The sequence below is a fragment of the Sorex araneus genome, chromosome 4, assembly GCF_027595985.1.
Source record: "Sorex araneus isolate mSorAra2 chromosome 4, mSorAra2.pri, whole genome shotgun sequence".
NCBI lineage: Eukaryota > Metazoa > Chordata > Mammalia > Eulipotyphla > Soricidae > Sorex > Sorex araneus.
In genome coordinates this window covers 98969169-98987535 of record NC_073305.1, presented here as the reverse complement: position 1 = coordinate 98987535, position 18367 = coordinate 98969169, and the positions used below count along the sequence as shown (strand labels likewise).

The window sequence follows — 18367 nt, the reverse complement described above, 5'->3', positions numbered from 1 at the left end:
TCAATATTATTAATTTTGGTTTTGTGGTCTCACCTGGTGTGTTCAGAGCTTACTTGTGCTGGTGTGTTCAGGGCTTACTTGTGCTCTCTGCTTAGGGATCACTCTTGGTTGTGCTTGGGGGACCATAAATGGTGCAAGGAATAGAATCTGGTAGGGCATGAGCAAGGGAAGTGTCTTAGCTGCTATACTATCAGTCTGACCACAATATTTCAACACTAAAGCTATCTTATCACCAAATACTGCATAAAGCTACAAATTAGGAATCTGACAGCATGAGTAACTTCAACCACTAAGGTAATGGAATTAAAAAAATAATGTATATAGGGGCTGGAGCAATAGCACAGTGGACAGGGCATTTGCCTTGCATGCGGCTGACCCAGGTTCGATTCCCAGCATCCCATATGGTCCCCTGAGTACTGCCAGGGGTAATTCCTGAGTGCAGAGCCAGAAGTAACCCCTGTGCACTAACCCCAGGTGTGACCCAAAAAGCAAAAAAAAAAAAAAAAAAAAAAAAGTATATGTTACATTTTTGAAAGACAATGTTGCTTTCTCCAATCAACTAAATTTTTAAGAGACTAGCAGCTCTCAAATAGACTGAGATGCCTTTTCATTTTATTTATTTTATAGAGTGATGCTGGGTCAGGCAATGATGTTGGAGGATTATCAGAGCCACTTTCGCACTGCCTGTAGGCCAGTAGAGCTATAGTCAGCAATGCTCCAGGACCATGCTGTGCCAGTAAATGTTTTCCATTCTCAGAGTGATCCCTCTATCTATCTATATACATATGATAGATATATAAATAGATGTATAAATTTGAGCAAAAGTGGTGAGGGGCACCATCCACACTCCCCACAGATATCCTTTACTTATCTAAAATTGTTTTCTTTGCAACAGTTTTTGATAGTAAAAGAAAACTGAATACAACTTAAATATTCAACAAAAATTAGCCAGTTGCATAAATTATGGTATAGTTATGTAGCACAATACAATAGAAATTATTCATTTTCCCCCCATGTTATCCAGCATCTTACTGCCTCCTCAAATTTGGAAGTACTCCTGCACTTGGCCCCTGAGTCTTTTCTTCTTTTTTGATGTATCAAGATTTACGATAGTATTAACGTTTGGCACCCACCATACCACTGTGCACTCTCCACCACTGTTCCTAGGTTCCTCCTTAGCTCCCCAGTCCTCTAGAGCTACACGGTCTCTCAGTCTTCGTCACTGCTCATTAAAATTCTCAAGAGTTTGTTTTCACTGGCCATTGTCTATTCCCTTACTTTGTTTCTTTATACTCCATAAATGAGTGAGATTATCCGGTATTTGTTTTCCTCTCTGACTCACTTCCCTTAGCATGATTATCTTCCAGTTTTATCCAGGTTGCAGAGAACTGCAAGATTTCATCTTAATGCTGAGTAGTAATCAACTGTGTGTATATATGTAACAATTTCTTTTCCACTCATCTTTTGTTACCCAGCAGAAATAATGGGTTATTTCCAGATCCTGTCTATTATAAATAATGCCCAACGAACATAGGTGTACAAATAATGCTTTTCAATTAATATTTTTGTGTTCTTGGGACACATGCCAAGGAAGGGAATGACTGGACCATATGGTTTATCTATTTTTAATGTTTTGAGAAGCCTCCATACTGCTTTCCACCGAGGCTGAACTATTTGCCAGTCCCACCAACAGAGAGTGATGGTTCTTTTTTCACCCAACCAGCCAGTCTTGGCTGTTTCCAGACTTTTTGAATTGGGTCATTATCAAAGCTGTGAGGTGATGTCTTAAGCGTCATTTTGATTTGAACTTCTCTAATATGCAGTGACAATGAACTATTTTTCATCAGCATGATCGCCATCTATCTGTCTTCTTTCGGGAAACATCTGTTCAGCTCCTCTCCCTGTTTTATGATGGGTTTTATACATAAATACATATATGGGCTGCAGCAATAGCACAGCGGGTAGGGTGTTTCCCTTGCATGCCGCCAACCCGGGTTCGTTCCTCCGTCCCTCTCGGAGAGCCCAGCAAGCTACCGAGAGTATCCTACCCGCACGGCAGAGCCTGGCAAGCTACCTGTGGTGTATTCGATATGCCAAAACAATAACAAGTCTTCTCACAATGGAGACGTTACTGGTGCCTGCATGAGCAAATCAATGAACAACTGGACGACGGTGCTATACACACACATACATATATGCCATTATTGAGTAATATAAATTTCTAATGTACTGTTGATTTATACTTCAACTCAGTAAGCTTTTCTACTATAAAGCCCATATAAATTTATCTATCTCAACTCAGAGAACACAGAAATAAAACTTCCAAATTTGTTACAAGTTTAGAGACTGTCTTGATTTTATGAGTCTACTTCCTGGTACATAGTCATCAAAAAATAGATAGTGAATGAGCAAATGAGTGGATGAATAAAAAACATAAGCATTAAACATGGAAAGAGCTCCAAAAATTTAAGGACAAAGAAAAAGTTGACAATAAAAAATAACAATATGCAAATTTTTCTTACAGATTTGGACATGTTTGTAAATATTTTATGTATTTTCTCTCTAGTTATGAAAATTTGCCTCAGGTAGCTGATATTGTTTTATTATTTTCATTTAAACATTAGAATTGACATATAAACATCTTTCTGAAAGCAACAAATCTCTATGTATTGTTTTTAAAAAGTGGTACAGACTTTCAGTATCTTTATTGCAAAACACAATGCCCAAAAGGGGAAGAGGGAGGGAGGAAGGAAGGGAAAGGAAAGGGTGAGGGTGGGGGGGAGTTAGAGAAAGAAGTCAGGCTGGGGGCAGGGTGATGGAGGAGGAACCTGGGGACACTAGTGATGGGAAATGGACACTGGTGGAGGGATAGGTGCTGGAACACTGTACGACTGAAGCCTAATCATGAAGAGCTTTTAAAAGGTCTATCTCACAGTGATTAAAAAAAAATTTAACAAAAAAAAATCTCTAAAAAATTAAAAAAAAAAGTGGTCCAGATAGTAACAGCATTAAGACACCCACCTTGGTCAACCTGAGTTCAATTCTCCTAATTGCAAATAGTCAATGTGCAATTCCAGCAATGATTTCTAGGCTCTGAGCCAGGAATAAGCACCGAGCACAGCCTCGTGTGGGCCAAATTCCCCCCATAATTTTAAATAAATATAAACAGATATAGTTAAAAATAAAATTTTTTTAATAATACAGAAATTTGTGCCACTCTTCTGTGTAATAGTCCAAAATATACATAGTTCAAACATTTTATAAGTAATTATATAATCATGATCAAAGACATACTTAGCTTTTTCTTTTTAGCCAGAAATTCAGTTTAATTTCTCTCAAAGTAAAAGATAACTGAATAGTCAGTCAAGAAAAAAAAAGCCAAGAATGGATCTTTAGGTTACAAATTGATTATATTTGAGCTGAAATATAAAACTCATGCTCCAAAATATAAAGTCATGTAATTATTAATTTATTGGATTATTAGTTCTTTCTTAAAGTGCCTTTCTTAAACTTTTTGTTTTTTTGTTTCTTTTTGGGTCACATTACTCCTGGCTCTGCGCTCAGGAATTATTCCTGGCAGTGCTCGGGGTACCATATGGGATGCTGGGAATAGAACCTGGGTCGGCCACGTGCAAGGCAGATGCCCTACCTGCTGTGCTATTGCTTTAGCCCCCCAAACTTTTTGATTTTTTAATGCTCATTTTTTTCAACTGTTTTTTTTTTCACTAAACCTTGATGTATATGAAAATGGTACCTGCCATGATGAATCTTTATTTTTTATTTTTTGCTTTTTGGGTCACACCCAGCGATGCTCAGGGGTTACACCTGGCTCTGCACTCAGGAATTACTCCTGGTGGTGTTGAAGTGACCGTATGGGATACTGGGAATCAAAACTGGGTCAGGCAAGTGCAAGGCAAACGCCCTACCCGCTGTGGTATCGCTCCAGCTCCGAATCTTTTTTTTAAATAAAATAATTCATGTTTTGGGAGTGGAGAAATAGTACAGTAAGGTAGGGCATTTGCCTTGTATGTGGCCAACCCGGGTTCGAATCCCAGCATCCCATATGGTCCCCTGAACACTGCCAGGAGTAATTCCTGAGTGAAAAGCCAGGAGTAACCTGTGTGCATCGCTGAGTGTAACCCAAAAAGCAAAAGCAAAAAAAAAATATCATGGGTTTTTTTTTTTTTTTGCATTTAACTCTATTCCATTTAAATTTTACTTCTACAGCATGGAAAAATGAATTAACTTTCCCACATTACTTATAAATACCAATGTCTGTAGTGTTTTATCATATATTCAGCTCTTTATCACAGTAATGTTATTGTTTTAGGACTAGTTACATTGATTTTTCTGCTGGACTAGAGGTCAGTTCTATTTCATTATTATTACTGTTCTATATATCTTTTAGCATCCAGTTGGTCAAGTCTCTCCATAAGAATATTATTTTTTCAAAGTTTTTCTTAAGCTGTCTTATCTTTTTTTCAAATGGTCTTTAAGGCAAGTTTACAGGTCTTACAGGTAGTATAGCTCTGTAAGCTTAAGACCATGAGTTTGATCCTGCATACCATCATAGGTACTGAGAATGTTGTTTTAAGTTTTATTGTATGGGACCCAGTACAAGAACAAAGTGTATAATCTCTAATGCATGACAGCCAGTTGAATAACTTCTGGTTAGCAAACGTGTGAGAACCATGAGTACAAACTATGGAAAGTGTGTGTGACTCCCGGTCATCACAACAACAGCAAAAGTAGGGAGGGAAGGAAAATGAAAAAGAAAAGTTTAGGGCTAGAGCAATAGTACAGTGGGTAGGGTGCTTGCCTTGAAAAAGGGTAACCTGGGTTCAATCTCCAGCACCACATTTGGTTCCCCAAGCCCACTAGGAGCATTGCCCCCTTGAGCATTGCTGGGTGTGACCCCCAAAACCAAATAAAAAAGATTAAGTTAAATTTCCTATGGGATTTTTATATAGATACATCAAAATTTACTGGAAAAATGGATGACAATTTCCATCAAGTATAACTTTATTTTTTCAAACATTTTGATACCACTTTTTTGTTGAGATTTTTTTTTCATAATAACTGCAGATTAAGACTATTTAAAAGCATTAATGCCTGTGGTGGGAACTATTATAACATTAGTGATTTAAAAAAAAAAAGCCTATTTAATAACAGAATAGGAGCTAACACCCAAGAATAGCAGAGATAAGGACCAGGAGGTTTGCTCCATGGCTTGGAAACCGGCCTCACATGCTGGGGGAAAAGGCAGCTCAGATAGAGAAGGGAACACCAAATAAAGTGTGGTTGGAGGACCTGCTCAAGATGGGAGATGCATGCTTAAAGTAGACTATAGACTGAACAGGATGGCCACTCAATACCTCTATTATAAACCACAACTCCCAAAAGGAGAGAGAGAACAAAAGGGAATGACCTGCCACAGAGGCAGGGTGGGGTGGGTGGGGATGGGATTGGGGGGTGGGAAGAATACTGGGATATCGGTGGTAGAGAATGGGCACTGATGGAGGAATGGGTTCTCAAGCATTGTATGACTGAGACACACAAGCGCGAAAATATGTAAATCTGTAACTGTATCTTTGATGGTGATTCACTAATAAAAAAAAAATCTCTTTCCACTACCAAAAAAAAAAAGCCTATTTAAATTGTGGATGGAAAAGCCTGTAGGTTTCTCTACAAAATAACTTGTATATCCTGTATATGACTGAATTTTCAAGGAGATGGTAACCCTTACAAAGAAGTGTAGTCTTCATTCAAATTTAAAATCCAAAGTCATGGGGACTGGAGTGATAGCACAGCGGGTAGGGCGTTTGCCTTGCACGTCCCCCGAACACTGCCAGGAGTAATTCCTGAGTGCATGAGCCAGGAGTGACCCCTGTGCATCGTTGGGTGTGACCCCCCCAAAAAAAATCCAAAGTCAAATATATATTTTTGTTTGATTCATATCTTTGATTTCTTTCATAAACATACCTGACAATGAAATGGTGATTTGTAAATGTCAAAATAGTTTCACAGAGAAAGAAAGGATAAGAAACAGAAAATCTTTAATATCAAAAGGAGGTAATGTTTCAAAAATATGCGAGGGGGCTTGAGGATAGCTCAGTGACAGAATACATGCCTTACAGTCTTGAGTCATGAGTTTAATCCCTGGAACTACCCCATATGCCCAGGGCAATATTGTGGCAATGCCATTTGGGATTCCTGGCACACCACAACCAACTGCATGTGAAGAGTACAACTAAAGAATGTGATCCTCAGTAAGCAACATAAATAAATGAGTACCACAATCAAGTCTTAAAACCCTGTTAATGAAACCATGAACACCACAACTACTATGTGATCCCTGTAAGCAAATACAAACAAAAATGTGTATAAGTACAACTGAAGTGTGAACACCACCCTAATTGTGTACTTTCTAGTCACCACAACCACATAAGCAAGAGAAAAGGAAAATTCTTTTTGTCCAGAAATTCTTAGTGATAAGAGAACGCACAAATTTGGTGAGCTAAATATCCATGATACAGCATTTACATGTAGGATAATATGCATTTTAAAGACAATTTTATGTTGAAAATGCCTTTTGAATGGTAAGCTGAATTTATACAACAATCTACCAGTATATCTATGCATTTTAGAAAAGATAAATTATCAAGTTTTCTTAGAAAAAATATTCAGAATAGAAAATAAACCACTTAACTAACTTGATAGTGTGAATTAAAAAAAAATAAATCCAAGTACCTTAACTTCTTCACATAGTTCAGTAAGTCGAGCTTCTATATCCATTTCCTCTGAAAGGAGTAAAGATTGATTAAAGGAAATATTTCAATGTTATATCTAAAAACTGTTTTTGAAATGACATAACATTTTTAAAAAATTCAAGGAAGTTGAGAAATATCTCAACTATACTGAATTAAAATTCAATGTAACATACTTTCATAAATATATAAACATGTAGGTAATGTTATAATTATTAACTTATATTTTGCTTTGATTACAAAATAGTGTTTCAGTCTTTAACAGGCTACTACTGTTAAAGAAGTACTGAAAACATACCTAAAGAAACATATGTAAATGTATCACAGAAAAAGATAAAAAGTTTTTGTTTTTGTCTTTGGGTTACATCTGTCTGTACTTAGGAGTTACTCTCAGTTTCATGTTTGGGGGTCCAGTCCCTAAGCATAGCCAGCTGTGCAATGCTCAGGGGACCATGTGGTACTCTGTATCAAACCCTGGCCTCACACATACAAGGCTAGTTTTACCACTGAGCCACATCCCTACCCCCAGAACTAAAACACTAAATTACATTTTATTGTGATTCATGTATTGTAAACAGCAAAATAATTTAGCATTCTGTGTTATAAGTGTATATGCCTGTCATTTATAAAAAGTTACTCCTAAATATAAAATCCATTTTTATAAGAGAAATATATTTAAACATACCTGAAATATAGGTTATTTAATGAAAACAAATGACAAAATCCTTTTCAATAAACAGTTTCTAATTTAGTTTGACAAATTCCATTTTCTATACAGATAGTAAGTTTCTAAAATAGTCCATAATAGTTGCTGAAAGAAAGTTTAATTGATAATTCTTACACAAAGGCAAGAATATTTTCTATGGACTTCCCTGAATTAATTTATCAGTTTATAATCACATAAACTGAAAACTTACGACTTTTTAATAAGTTTAAAAACAATAAAAATATTATTTATAGCACATAAAATACGACCCAAGCTAAGATGAGAATACTGGTAATTAAAACCAATAAAACACATATAAGTTTTAATATAAATAAAATTAATTTAGAAAATAATATATAACAAGAAAGTTGGTCAACCAATAACACAAGAATCCACTGAACCTTCAAAAGTCAGACAAATCAGTGATTTTGAATATTAAGCTTTCTAATATTTAAAAAAAAAGAAGCAAAATTATATTAATATATAGGCCTGGAATTAAGAGTTGTTCACAACTTCCAGATGTGAACATCTATTTTCATTTACCTATATCCTTTTCATGTCAGAGAAGGTTAAATACTCTATGTATACATATTTTTAAATAAAAACAATCTTTTTGAAATTTTGAGCTTTAAAATATTTTTTTATGTAATAAATTGTTTATAATAAAATTTATATCACTGTTTCACTGTCATCCTGTTGCTCAATTTGCTCGAGCGGGCACCAGTAACTTTCCATTGTGAGACTTGTTACTGTTTTTGGCATATCGGATAAGCCATGGGTAGCTTGCCAGGCTCTGCCGTGTGGGCAAGATACTCTCGATAGTTTGCCGGGCTCTCCGAGAGGGGCGGAGGAATCGAACCCCGGGTCGGTCGAGTGCAAGGCAAATGCCCTGCCCACTGTGCTATATGAAAAATAAATTTATATGATCATTTTTTTATACAATGAAAACTTAAAGTGAATAATTTGGTATATTTACATTGTTTATTGAGAACTATTTCAATGCAAAGAACATCTTAATGTCTGAAAGTAAAATAACTTTAAAATCTTTGCATTCAAATGACCCTCAAAGTCAATGATCTTATTTTCTTTCAGCAGGAATCCTTGGAAATCTGAAACCCTAAATCATTTAAAAAAAAATGACCACACATTATTCCTTCTTATTAGTATCTTATGATATCTTCCATATTTCACTCTTTGCCCAACATGGGCAAATTATCTCTAGGGTCAGTGTTTTGCTTAAACAAAAGCAATGGAATCATAAATATGATTATATACATATTTTTATTTACTAGCACTCTTACTGTTATGATACATGTAAGTTTCACAAAATGGAGTGGCTCGGTAAGAGTAAATACATTTTAGTTTTATAAATCTACTCACCATTCACTAAACAGATATTTGTAACAGTTCAGAAAATGCTAACACAATAGCCCCTCTCGGAGAGCCCGGCAAGCTACCAAGAGTATCTTGCCCGCAAGGCAGAGCCTGGCAAGCTACCCGTGGTGTACTTGATATGCCAAAAAAACAATAAGTCTCACAATGGAGCGGTTACTGGTGCCTGCTTGAGCAAATCGATGAGCAACGGGATGACAGTGAAGTATGAAATATTTCAATTAAAATTACTATTCAATTAACTTTATTATACTTCAGTATTCAGCAAGCTCTTTTCTACACAACCAAAACTAGGTCTTTAAATATGTCTCATATATAAGAACAATCCTATAAAATTATTTAAAATGTCCACATGAATGTTGACAGGAAGGCAGTAATAGTTTAATGAGAAATATATTTTTATTGCTAACAAGGATCTCATACTATAAATTTTGTTTGTTTTCTAATTTTTGGGGCCAATTTACTGGACGCACTTGCTCAGGGCTTACTCCTGCCTTTGCACTCAGGGATCATTCCTAGCAGGCTCTGGGAACCATATAGGATGCTGGGGATTGAATCCAGGTTGGTTCTGTCCAACGCAAGCATCCTATCCCCTGTATTAATCACTCTGGCCCCTACTATAAATTTTTATAAATCTTTTTAGCCTCTCTTTTTTCCACATTCCTATTAAGAAAATTTGTTTCTTAACGGTTCTAGTAAAGATTAAAATATAGACATTTCTGAGTTAGTTTTCATCTAAGAAATGCTGAGAAAGCATTTACCAAATTTCCCTTTGTATATTTAAAATTCTGATAACTAGAAACAAAACATAATTTCATTTTTTATTTATATGGCTTTTCAAAATTTAAAAAATGTCAATGTGACTCAACACAAAGTAAAAGCTTTCAAAATAACAGAGAAGTACTATTGTTGTTCTAAAAGAAAATATAGGAAAAATATATAGGAAAATATGCCAAAAAGTTATGAGGTCAGAATATTTTTTTAATGGCTTATATCTGAATAGTGGTGATTTGGTATTATTTTGCTTTCTAAATTCAGGAATAAAAAATAACTGTAAACTGACTTAACAAACAAAACCAGATACTGAAATGTTTTTTGTATATGGATTTTATAAAATTAGCTTCAGTTTTTAAATCACACTTTATCATTAGCCCTATCCAAGGATAAATTTCCGAGTAAGTTCGTAAGAGTAATATCAAACTAACAAATTATGACAAGAGATGGACTCTAGAAATTATTCTTTGTAGAAACTCTAGAAAGTTTTGAAAAATAAAGAAATTTTTGCACTTATCAATTTCAGTATTGATGAATATGATTTAATTTTTGTATTAAATTAAACCATAATACAAAAAAACAAAGTTTCTACAAGCCAACTAGATTCTAAAAATAAGTTATTAAATAGTATATAAATAAATGCAAGTTATATTTGACACTAATTTAAAATGGCGAAAGATTTATACGATTTGAAGAGAAACCAGAGTTTAAATAATTTAAAGCAAAATTCCATACTAATTACAGGGATTATTAACCTATTTGCAAACGTACCTAGATAGGTGTCTTTCTGTGTTCGTAGCTGTTTTCTTCTGAGAAGGCGATCATAAAGGACCTGCATGTTGGCCTTGGCTAGTTATAAGGATTGCACATAGCACTAGTTATTATATTCCTTTTATGACAAATTTACTAGAAGTTTTCAACTTGTTAATAATAGACTTAATATGACTTGATAGTGCTGTTAGAGCACTAAAGCAGAGTGTTAATTAGCTTATTAGAATTACAAATGATGTACATTCAAATTTTTATTAGTTATTTTCTATTTAACAGCATCCAAAGTATCATAATCCAACATTATTTTTATATTTTAATTTTTGAGAAGTTAAGAATAAGCAGGGATCTCAGAGCTTAAGTAAAAATTTGCTTTTTATAAGTGCATATAATGGGGCCCCAGAAAAGGTTAAATGGCTTGCCAATGTCTAAATTTCATAGCCTATTCAATAAGAGCTCTTTGCACCAAATGAATAGTTAACTATTTGTCATAAAAATAATGTACATCATTCATCTAGGAGAAAAGAAAGCCAAAAGCAGAAAGGAATTCCAAGAGTTAGTTTATATATGAGTCCAGAAATATTTTTCAAAATGTAGTAGAAGCTAAGATTTTTAGATAGATATCTAGTATACTCAAGAAAATTGTTACATAATAGAAATATAGAGTCTCTAACAGGAATTACTTTATACTTTTATTAAGAACTAGTTAATATTATGGATCTAATCCTGTGTCTAAAATTTAATTTTGCAATGATAAAAATAAGTTTTGAATATGTAATAATTTTATTTTGAGTAGTGAATAGTAGTTTTAGATGTTTTCCCAAAATTTAAGAATTAAAATTTATAAAAAAAACATACAAATTGTTATGGAAAGTTTAAGAGTAATGCAAAATATTAGCAATTAAAAATGTTTTTATTTAAAAAATTTCTAGAAAATTGCTCTAAATTTTGTGTTGATATCTGCAGTTTTAAGTTAACAACAAAAACAATTGTGAATTGAGAATCATTCATTCTCACTCAACAAAAATATTTTGAACAAATACACATTTAAAAGCAAGTTAGTTCTTGCTTTACATTTCTATTTCTGGTAAAAAAATTTAAGCAAATTATTTAGAATAAAGCTGATCCTTTAGTAGCTGATTCTTAAAATATCAGGGCTCTTAATTATTATTTATTCCTATTTTATATCTGTAGGCCCAAAATAACATGTGACAAGTCGTCTGGTGAAAAACTAAAAATTTTAAAAACAAATGAACTATCATACTGTGATCTCAAAAGGTTCAGTAACTAAAGTTCAATTAAAAATTTTACCAATAAACACTATTTTTTAGGGAAATATTGTTTCTATATTAAGATGTGGTTCATGTACAGTTTTCATTTACAAATATTAATACTAAATCTATTTAAAAATTACAGGCAGGCAAATCAACATCTTTTGTACATGTATAGGCAGTTATAGGCCCATCTCATATTTAAATTTCTCATGAAAAATACATGAATAGCCTTGAATGGTAAGTTTCTCTGTCCTTCCTCAGAGCCAGACAGATTACGTATAAGGGAAGAAGAGAACTCAAGAGATCTATTTAGACACTCAAATTTCCCCTTAGCTAAAATACTTAACATAATAGTGCTCCTGAAAAGTCCATGTGATTGATACCATTTAGAAGTCTTCTCTGAATTTCCAATGTTCTCAACATTTTCTAACTCACATATCTGGTTCCATTCCTTTTACAAACTTTATAACTGAAACCCTTTTGTATTCATAGTTTCAAAGATGAAACAGAAATAGTTCCAAACATGTATTCTTCAGCATTTTGACAAAATAATAAAACTCCTTAAATCCTCCAATGGCACTGAAATAATTAACACATTTCCTTGTAGAAATACCATTACATACACCTTATAAGGCTCATATCTCTAGTAAGACTTCTTGTCAGGAACATGGTGCAGTTTCCTTTTTAATCATTGTCACTGTCACCCCGTTGCTCACTGATTTGCTCGAGCGGGCACCAGTAACGTCTCCATTGTGAGACTTGTTGTTACTGTTTTTGGCATACCGAGTATGTCATGGGTAGCTTGTCAGGCTCTGCATGCGGGCGAGATACTCTCATTAGCTTGCCAGGTTCTCCGAGTCGGGCGGAGGAATCAAACCTGGGTTAATATGCAGTTAAATATTTCTGTGGCCTAGGTATTAAATCTAAACTAAACAAAATTTGAAATATAACTTTTCTAAGAAAATGTGTTTCAGTTTTAAAGAACTAAGTTAAAAAGTACATGAGGGATAATTTTATTAACTGAGGCTACACAAAAGCGTAAATTAGTTTTATACTACAAATATTTTTTTCATTGTTTTCAAAAGAGCATGAAAATTTTTTCATATAAAATATTTTATTTGAAAAAAGTAGCTTCCTATAGGATTGTTCTCAGGGAAACATAAGGATTCTAAGTACATGGTTTAATTTAGAATTTAGGTTTCTGAGGAGTGGGGTGAATGGGAAGAGATGGGTCACACCTAGCAGTGGCTCAGAGCTTGCTTCTGGGTGCCTGGTTCAGGAGCTACATTTGGCAGTGCTCAGGGACTAAGTAGTAGGGGGAATTGAACCATGTCAAATGCAAGGTAAGAGCATGTAACCCTTGTCCTATCTTTCAGTATATAGTTGATAAGAAGTCAGAGAATAGTAATCAAAATATTCCACACTATTAGTTTTGTTTATATGAGAACACAAACACAAAAAAACACCCCATAATCTTATTTTTCCATTGCTTGAGTTTTGCATATATTGGGATTTTTTTTTTCTTTTTGGGTCACACCCGGCAATGCTCAGGGGTTACTCCTGGCTCTGCACTCAGGAATTACTCCTGGTGGTGCTCAGGGGACCATATGGGATGCTGGGAATCGAACCCGGGTTGGCTGCGTGCAAGGCAAATGCCCTAGCCGCTGTGCTATTGCTCCAGTCCCCTATATTGAAATTTTTGAATTAAACAACGTAAGGAGTCAATATAGTGATGCTTCTAATTATGTGCAAAAAAATGTAAATGAACTGACTGAATATACTGACTATGGCATTAATCAAATACAGCTGAGCAGTGGCAGAATATCCAGCAAAATCTCAGTTAAATTTAAATGAGGTACAAAACATACATTTTTACAACTAATTTGAATCCCAAATATACATTTATAAAAATGAAATATTTTACATTAATAATAATCATCAAATCCAGGAGGGTGTCAATATTTTTAAAATACTGAGATTTTTGAGAACCAAATATTCCTTTTTTGTTTTTAAGTTTTGGGGCCATACCTGGCAGTGCTCAGAAACTCAGGTTGGTTGTGTGAGGACCAAGTGCCCTACCTGTTATACTATCTCACTGGCCCCCACAAAGAAGTATTTTTAAAAAACCCTCTGATTAAGTAAAATAATTAGTTCCTGATTTATTCAAGTATATAATAGCAAGACCTTGTTCTAAAGAAATAACTAAAATGTGCATCATACGATGAGCTACTCGCTGACATGTGAAAATAAAAGCTAATAAAACTAAAAAATTGAAGTTATTTTGCTAATAGCAATAATGTCTCTTCTAAAAAAAGAATATTTGAAAACTAGAAATGACATATAAAATTTAAAAATATGACTTTTTTATGTGGCACAATATGAATGTATTTATATACAAGGTACACAAAATAAAATAAAAATGTAATGTTTTACTATATACTATAGCATGTATGCAGATACCACTGCTATACTAAAATTAAAGCTCTTTAAATGATCAAATACTTTTTAAATGTTCTGACTAATGTCATCTCCAAAGAAAAGCTTCAAAAGATCAGTGATAACTTGAAATATATGTATAAAAATGTTCTAAGTACTAAAACTGCTGAGACTATAAATATTTGAAAGTATGTATGACTTTATCTTCCTACAATTCTGCAGATAATTACGTTTGCTCTAAGGTATGCTTCCTGGTTATATTTTAAGAATAGTCTACTGACATATGGCTTAAAAAAGAAATCTACCAAAAGGCTTATTTCAAACACAGTACCAAGAAGTTATTTCTAAAAGATACTGTTTTTTTAAGTGCAAAAAGTAATTACACTGAGGGTTGAAAAAGATGGAATTGAGAAATAAAAGTGAAGCACATGACGTAGATTTAGTAGAGAACAATTATGGCAGAGTTTATAGACAAGTAGCAATCTAAAGAGAATGACTTGAAGTAGAGGATAGGTCTGGCTACTTTTAACATACCCAGTTCTAGTTTCTGACAAGAGGGAATCTCTTCTGTTACCGTAATGAAGTAGCTGTGCAATCCCTTGAAGGCTAGCAGCAAAGTGGCACAAAGAGTATAGTGAAAATGATAGGCATGATGTAGGAAAGAGTCTGCGATGATGAAACTGCAACCCTAAATAAAGAACATATTTCGGATAGAAAGTATTAGTAACAATGACAGAATCTAAAAACATAACACTTAAAATAGAAAAATAAAACAACCTTCAGAACTATTTATTCTGAAACATATTAAGAAACCCAGCACTATTTTATGGAACTATTACTGATCACATAAGTAATTTAAACATATGAAATGAGGGGCAGGGTCTGTTTTTTATTTTTTATTTATTTTATTTATTTTTTTTGCTTTTTGAGCGGCCATAACCAGCAAAGCTCAGGAGTTAATTCTTGATCTGTGCTCAGGAATTACTCCTGGCAGTACTTGGGGAACAAAATGGGATGCCGGGATTGAACCCGGGTCAGCTGCATACAAGGCAAATAAATGCCCTACCTGCTGCACTATCTCTCCACCCCCAAGGGATGTGTTTTCATCATATAAGTTACAGAAAATGTCTAAATCAAGCAGATTAAAGACAATTTTAAAAATGAGGCTCAAATTTCACTTGGGTTGAGGAACACATTACTTTTGTAGAACATCCTCCTTTCTTTTAGAAAACTAATGCTATACTTGTACTACTCATGGCTGCAACTCTAGGAATTGCTCTTTACACACTCCTTAGGACTGATCTGACTAAGTCTATTTAGGGAGCAAGAGGTGAAAATAATGAATTAAATAAAACAACTAGCTATCAAAAAAGATTTTACAGTTTTCTTTCCGTATTTTCTGGTGGGGGGTTGAGAAGGGGGTGGGTAGCCATACCCAACAGTGCTTAGGGACTACTCCCAGCTCTATGCACAGCTTTCCTGGTAATGCTCACATGAACACAGGTTGTATCTTGATTAAATCAGGAATCAGAGACAGCTGCATGCAAGGCAAATGTCTTAATCCCTGTACAATTCCTCCAGTGAGTTTTCATAATGCATAAATGGAGGTCATACTGAATTATATATATTTGTAATATTGCTGAGTTCAAATTACTAATAAAAGAAATGTCACATTTATGGATAAAACAGTCAAACATTTCATTTGAAAATTGAGAAGTAATAATTTATAAATATATTCAATTCTTACATCTGCTGATAACTGTTTTGTATAGTTAATACCGAAGACCACACTTTCAAGAGAAGGAATCACAGAATCTTTGTTTTGTGCTGGTGCATTTCTATTTAACCATGTAGTCTTCATAGGACGAGGAAAGCTGGAAAAGTATTACATTATTATTGTCTTTAAATATCTGAATGTTAATCCAAAAATTTACAAAAGGAAGTATTGTAAGAATAAAAGAGCAAAGGTTTTGCAGTTTTCAAAGTAATCTAAAGTAATTTTGCAACTATGTTAATAATTTGAATTAGTATAAAGATAAAAGAATATAAAAAAGCAAGACTAGATGTTTATTACCTCTCTATGATTTGGTTTCAAGGAACCTCAAAAAATTCTAGACATAAAAAAATAGAGAGATCCATAGCAGTTTGATGGCAAATGAAAGCTAAGCTTTAATATGGAAACAAGGATCTATCAGAACCATTTACCGGATTTATAAAGTTGAACAATCAAATATGGGTGCTATTTTAGAAATAAAGGACTCCCAGTATATGTAAAAAAAATTTACTAAATCTACTAAATCTACTTGTGCCCTTTATTACTTATTTTTTTGTTTTTGAACTATACCTGACAGTACTCAAGGGCTTACTCCTGGTTTTGTGCCTGGGGTCACTCCTGGCAGTGCTCAGGGGCCCAGTCAGTACACAAAAACAAAACCAAGCCTCCTGTATACAAAATACATACTCAAGTCAATGGGCTCTTCTCTAGGCATTTGCCTCATGAAAGTTAAAAACCCAATTAAGATAACTTTTATAAGTGTTTCAAGACACTATCTCAATCACTGGTATGAACAACTGTTGTGAACGTTAACATTGCATTTACAATTCCAGAAAGTCCACTGAGTTAGAAGAAATTTTTTTCATTCATTCTTATTGATGGTTTAAAAAAATAATATGCAAATTTGATATAAAATATTGGCTAGCTTATATATGGGCTAAAACATATGGACTATATGGTAAAAGGGATTGCTATAGCAACAGCAACTTTCATCTGCAAAATCAATTTGCTTTGGGAAAGTAAACATGTATTTCCCAGAAAAGAAGAAAGCTGCAAGCCAAAGGTGCATTTCACATGCTATTGATGTATTCTTCAAAACTGTCATAAAAGCTGTGTTTCAAAAAACTCACACATAAGAAATAGATATGCAAAAAGAAATAAAAAGGACATAGCAAAATAAAAAGGACTAATGTGAATCCCATTTACTATTAGTAATTAATTTAATGTCTAAGCTAATTGAGTACAGAAACTTTTAAAAATAACTTTAAAAAAAATTTTTTTTGTTATTGTTTTGTTTTGGGGCTATAGCCAGCAGTGTTAAGGCTTACTCCTCGCTCTGTGTACAGGGCTCCTTTTCATGGGCTCCGGGAATCCTATGTTGTACGGGGATCAAATGGGGGTCAGCTAAGTGCAAAGCAAGTGCTCTGCCTGATAAACTAATGCTCTGGCACCACAAAAAACTTTTTTCAAAAAATATAATATATATAATAAAAACATTTTAATTGTGTTTAGAGGATATAAAAAGTTCACCTATAATAAAGCTTCAAGAAAAATTTGTTAAAGCATAGTGAGGAATGACCCTTTTACCAGCATGCCACCAGCAACAAGCTTTTTTCCTCTACCAGTTCACTGCTTCCCTTTTCAACCTCTCATTTACAGGCAAAGAAAGACAGGGAAAGATGCTGCTCGTTTTGGGTTAAAGTTCTAGCAGCAAGAAAGGGAGTATCACGAGCTAGGTAAAGAACAGCAACCTCAGCTGTTGCAGGCACTCATTATCTTTTCCATTCACTAACCAGAGCCAACAGTTAATCCTCATGGCTTCTGATCCTGAGCCAAAAATGTCTTCTCCTTCCAGAAAATGGTCTCTAGGAGATGAGGTTCCCCTTTCTCCTACTAGTCTGTGGCAAAAACTGCTGCATTGCAAGAGGAAGCACACATTTAACTCACTAGAATTAGCACTACTCTATTTACAGGACCCTATAAAGCAACATCAATACCCTAAGCTAACTTTTATAAATTGTACATTTCTAAGGAGAGAAACTAAGAGTATCACAAAGAAAAAGGAATAGCTGAAAGTTTTTTAGCTTTTAAAAAGTTAAACAGATTTTTGTTGAGATTACAAAATTAGGTGATTCAGAAAATTAGACTTTTTTATGAACATAGTTTTAGCATTATTACCTTACATGTAATTCACATAAAAATATTGCATACTACTTAATTCAAAGTTTTATTACAAATAAAAAATACTTGTCTAAAAATTTTTAGTGATGTCATATACTAACTTACTCAGATAAACACCTAAATTTCAAAGTTTTTAATAAAATTACATATAACAATGCAAATACTTTCTTGTTTATAAAAGCTGTAGAACCACTGGTTCTTAAAGGTCTAAGAGGTAAGACAAAAATGGCAAAACAAATAGTTATAGACCATACAGAATAAGAAAGAAAAAGCAAGTTATCCAGATAACTTCTTT

The 18367-nt window shown here is 33.9% G+C and overlaps 1 protein-coding gene across 8 annotated transcripts in view; it reads right to left on the bottom strand.

Annotated features, from left to right (window-relative positions):
• Positions 1–18367, bottom strand: part of FAM135A (family with sequence similarity 135 member A) — a 136169-nt gene that overhangs the window by 54208 nt on the left and 63594 nt on the right. For 5 of the 8 annotated variants that reach the window (XM_055134702.1, XM_055134701.1, XM_055134704.1 and 2 more), the window contains 4 exons: positions 15865–15991; positions 14652–14805; positions 10411–10488; positions 6751–6800 (listed from right to left, as the gene is read on the bottom strand). In XM_055134702.1, coding sequence (XP_054990677.1) covers positions 6751–6800; positions 10411–10488; positions 14652–14805; positions 15865–15991 — 409 coding nt within the window. The remainder of the gene's footprint in view (positions 1–6750; positions 6801–10410; positions 10489–14651; positions 14806–15864; positions 15992–18367) is intronic. The other 3 variants (XM_004605887.2, XM_004605886.2, XM_055134706.1) reach the window with 1 other exon arrangement.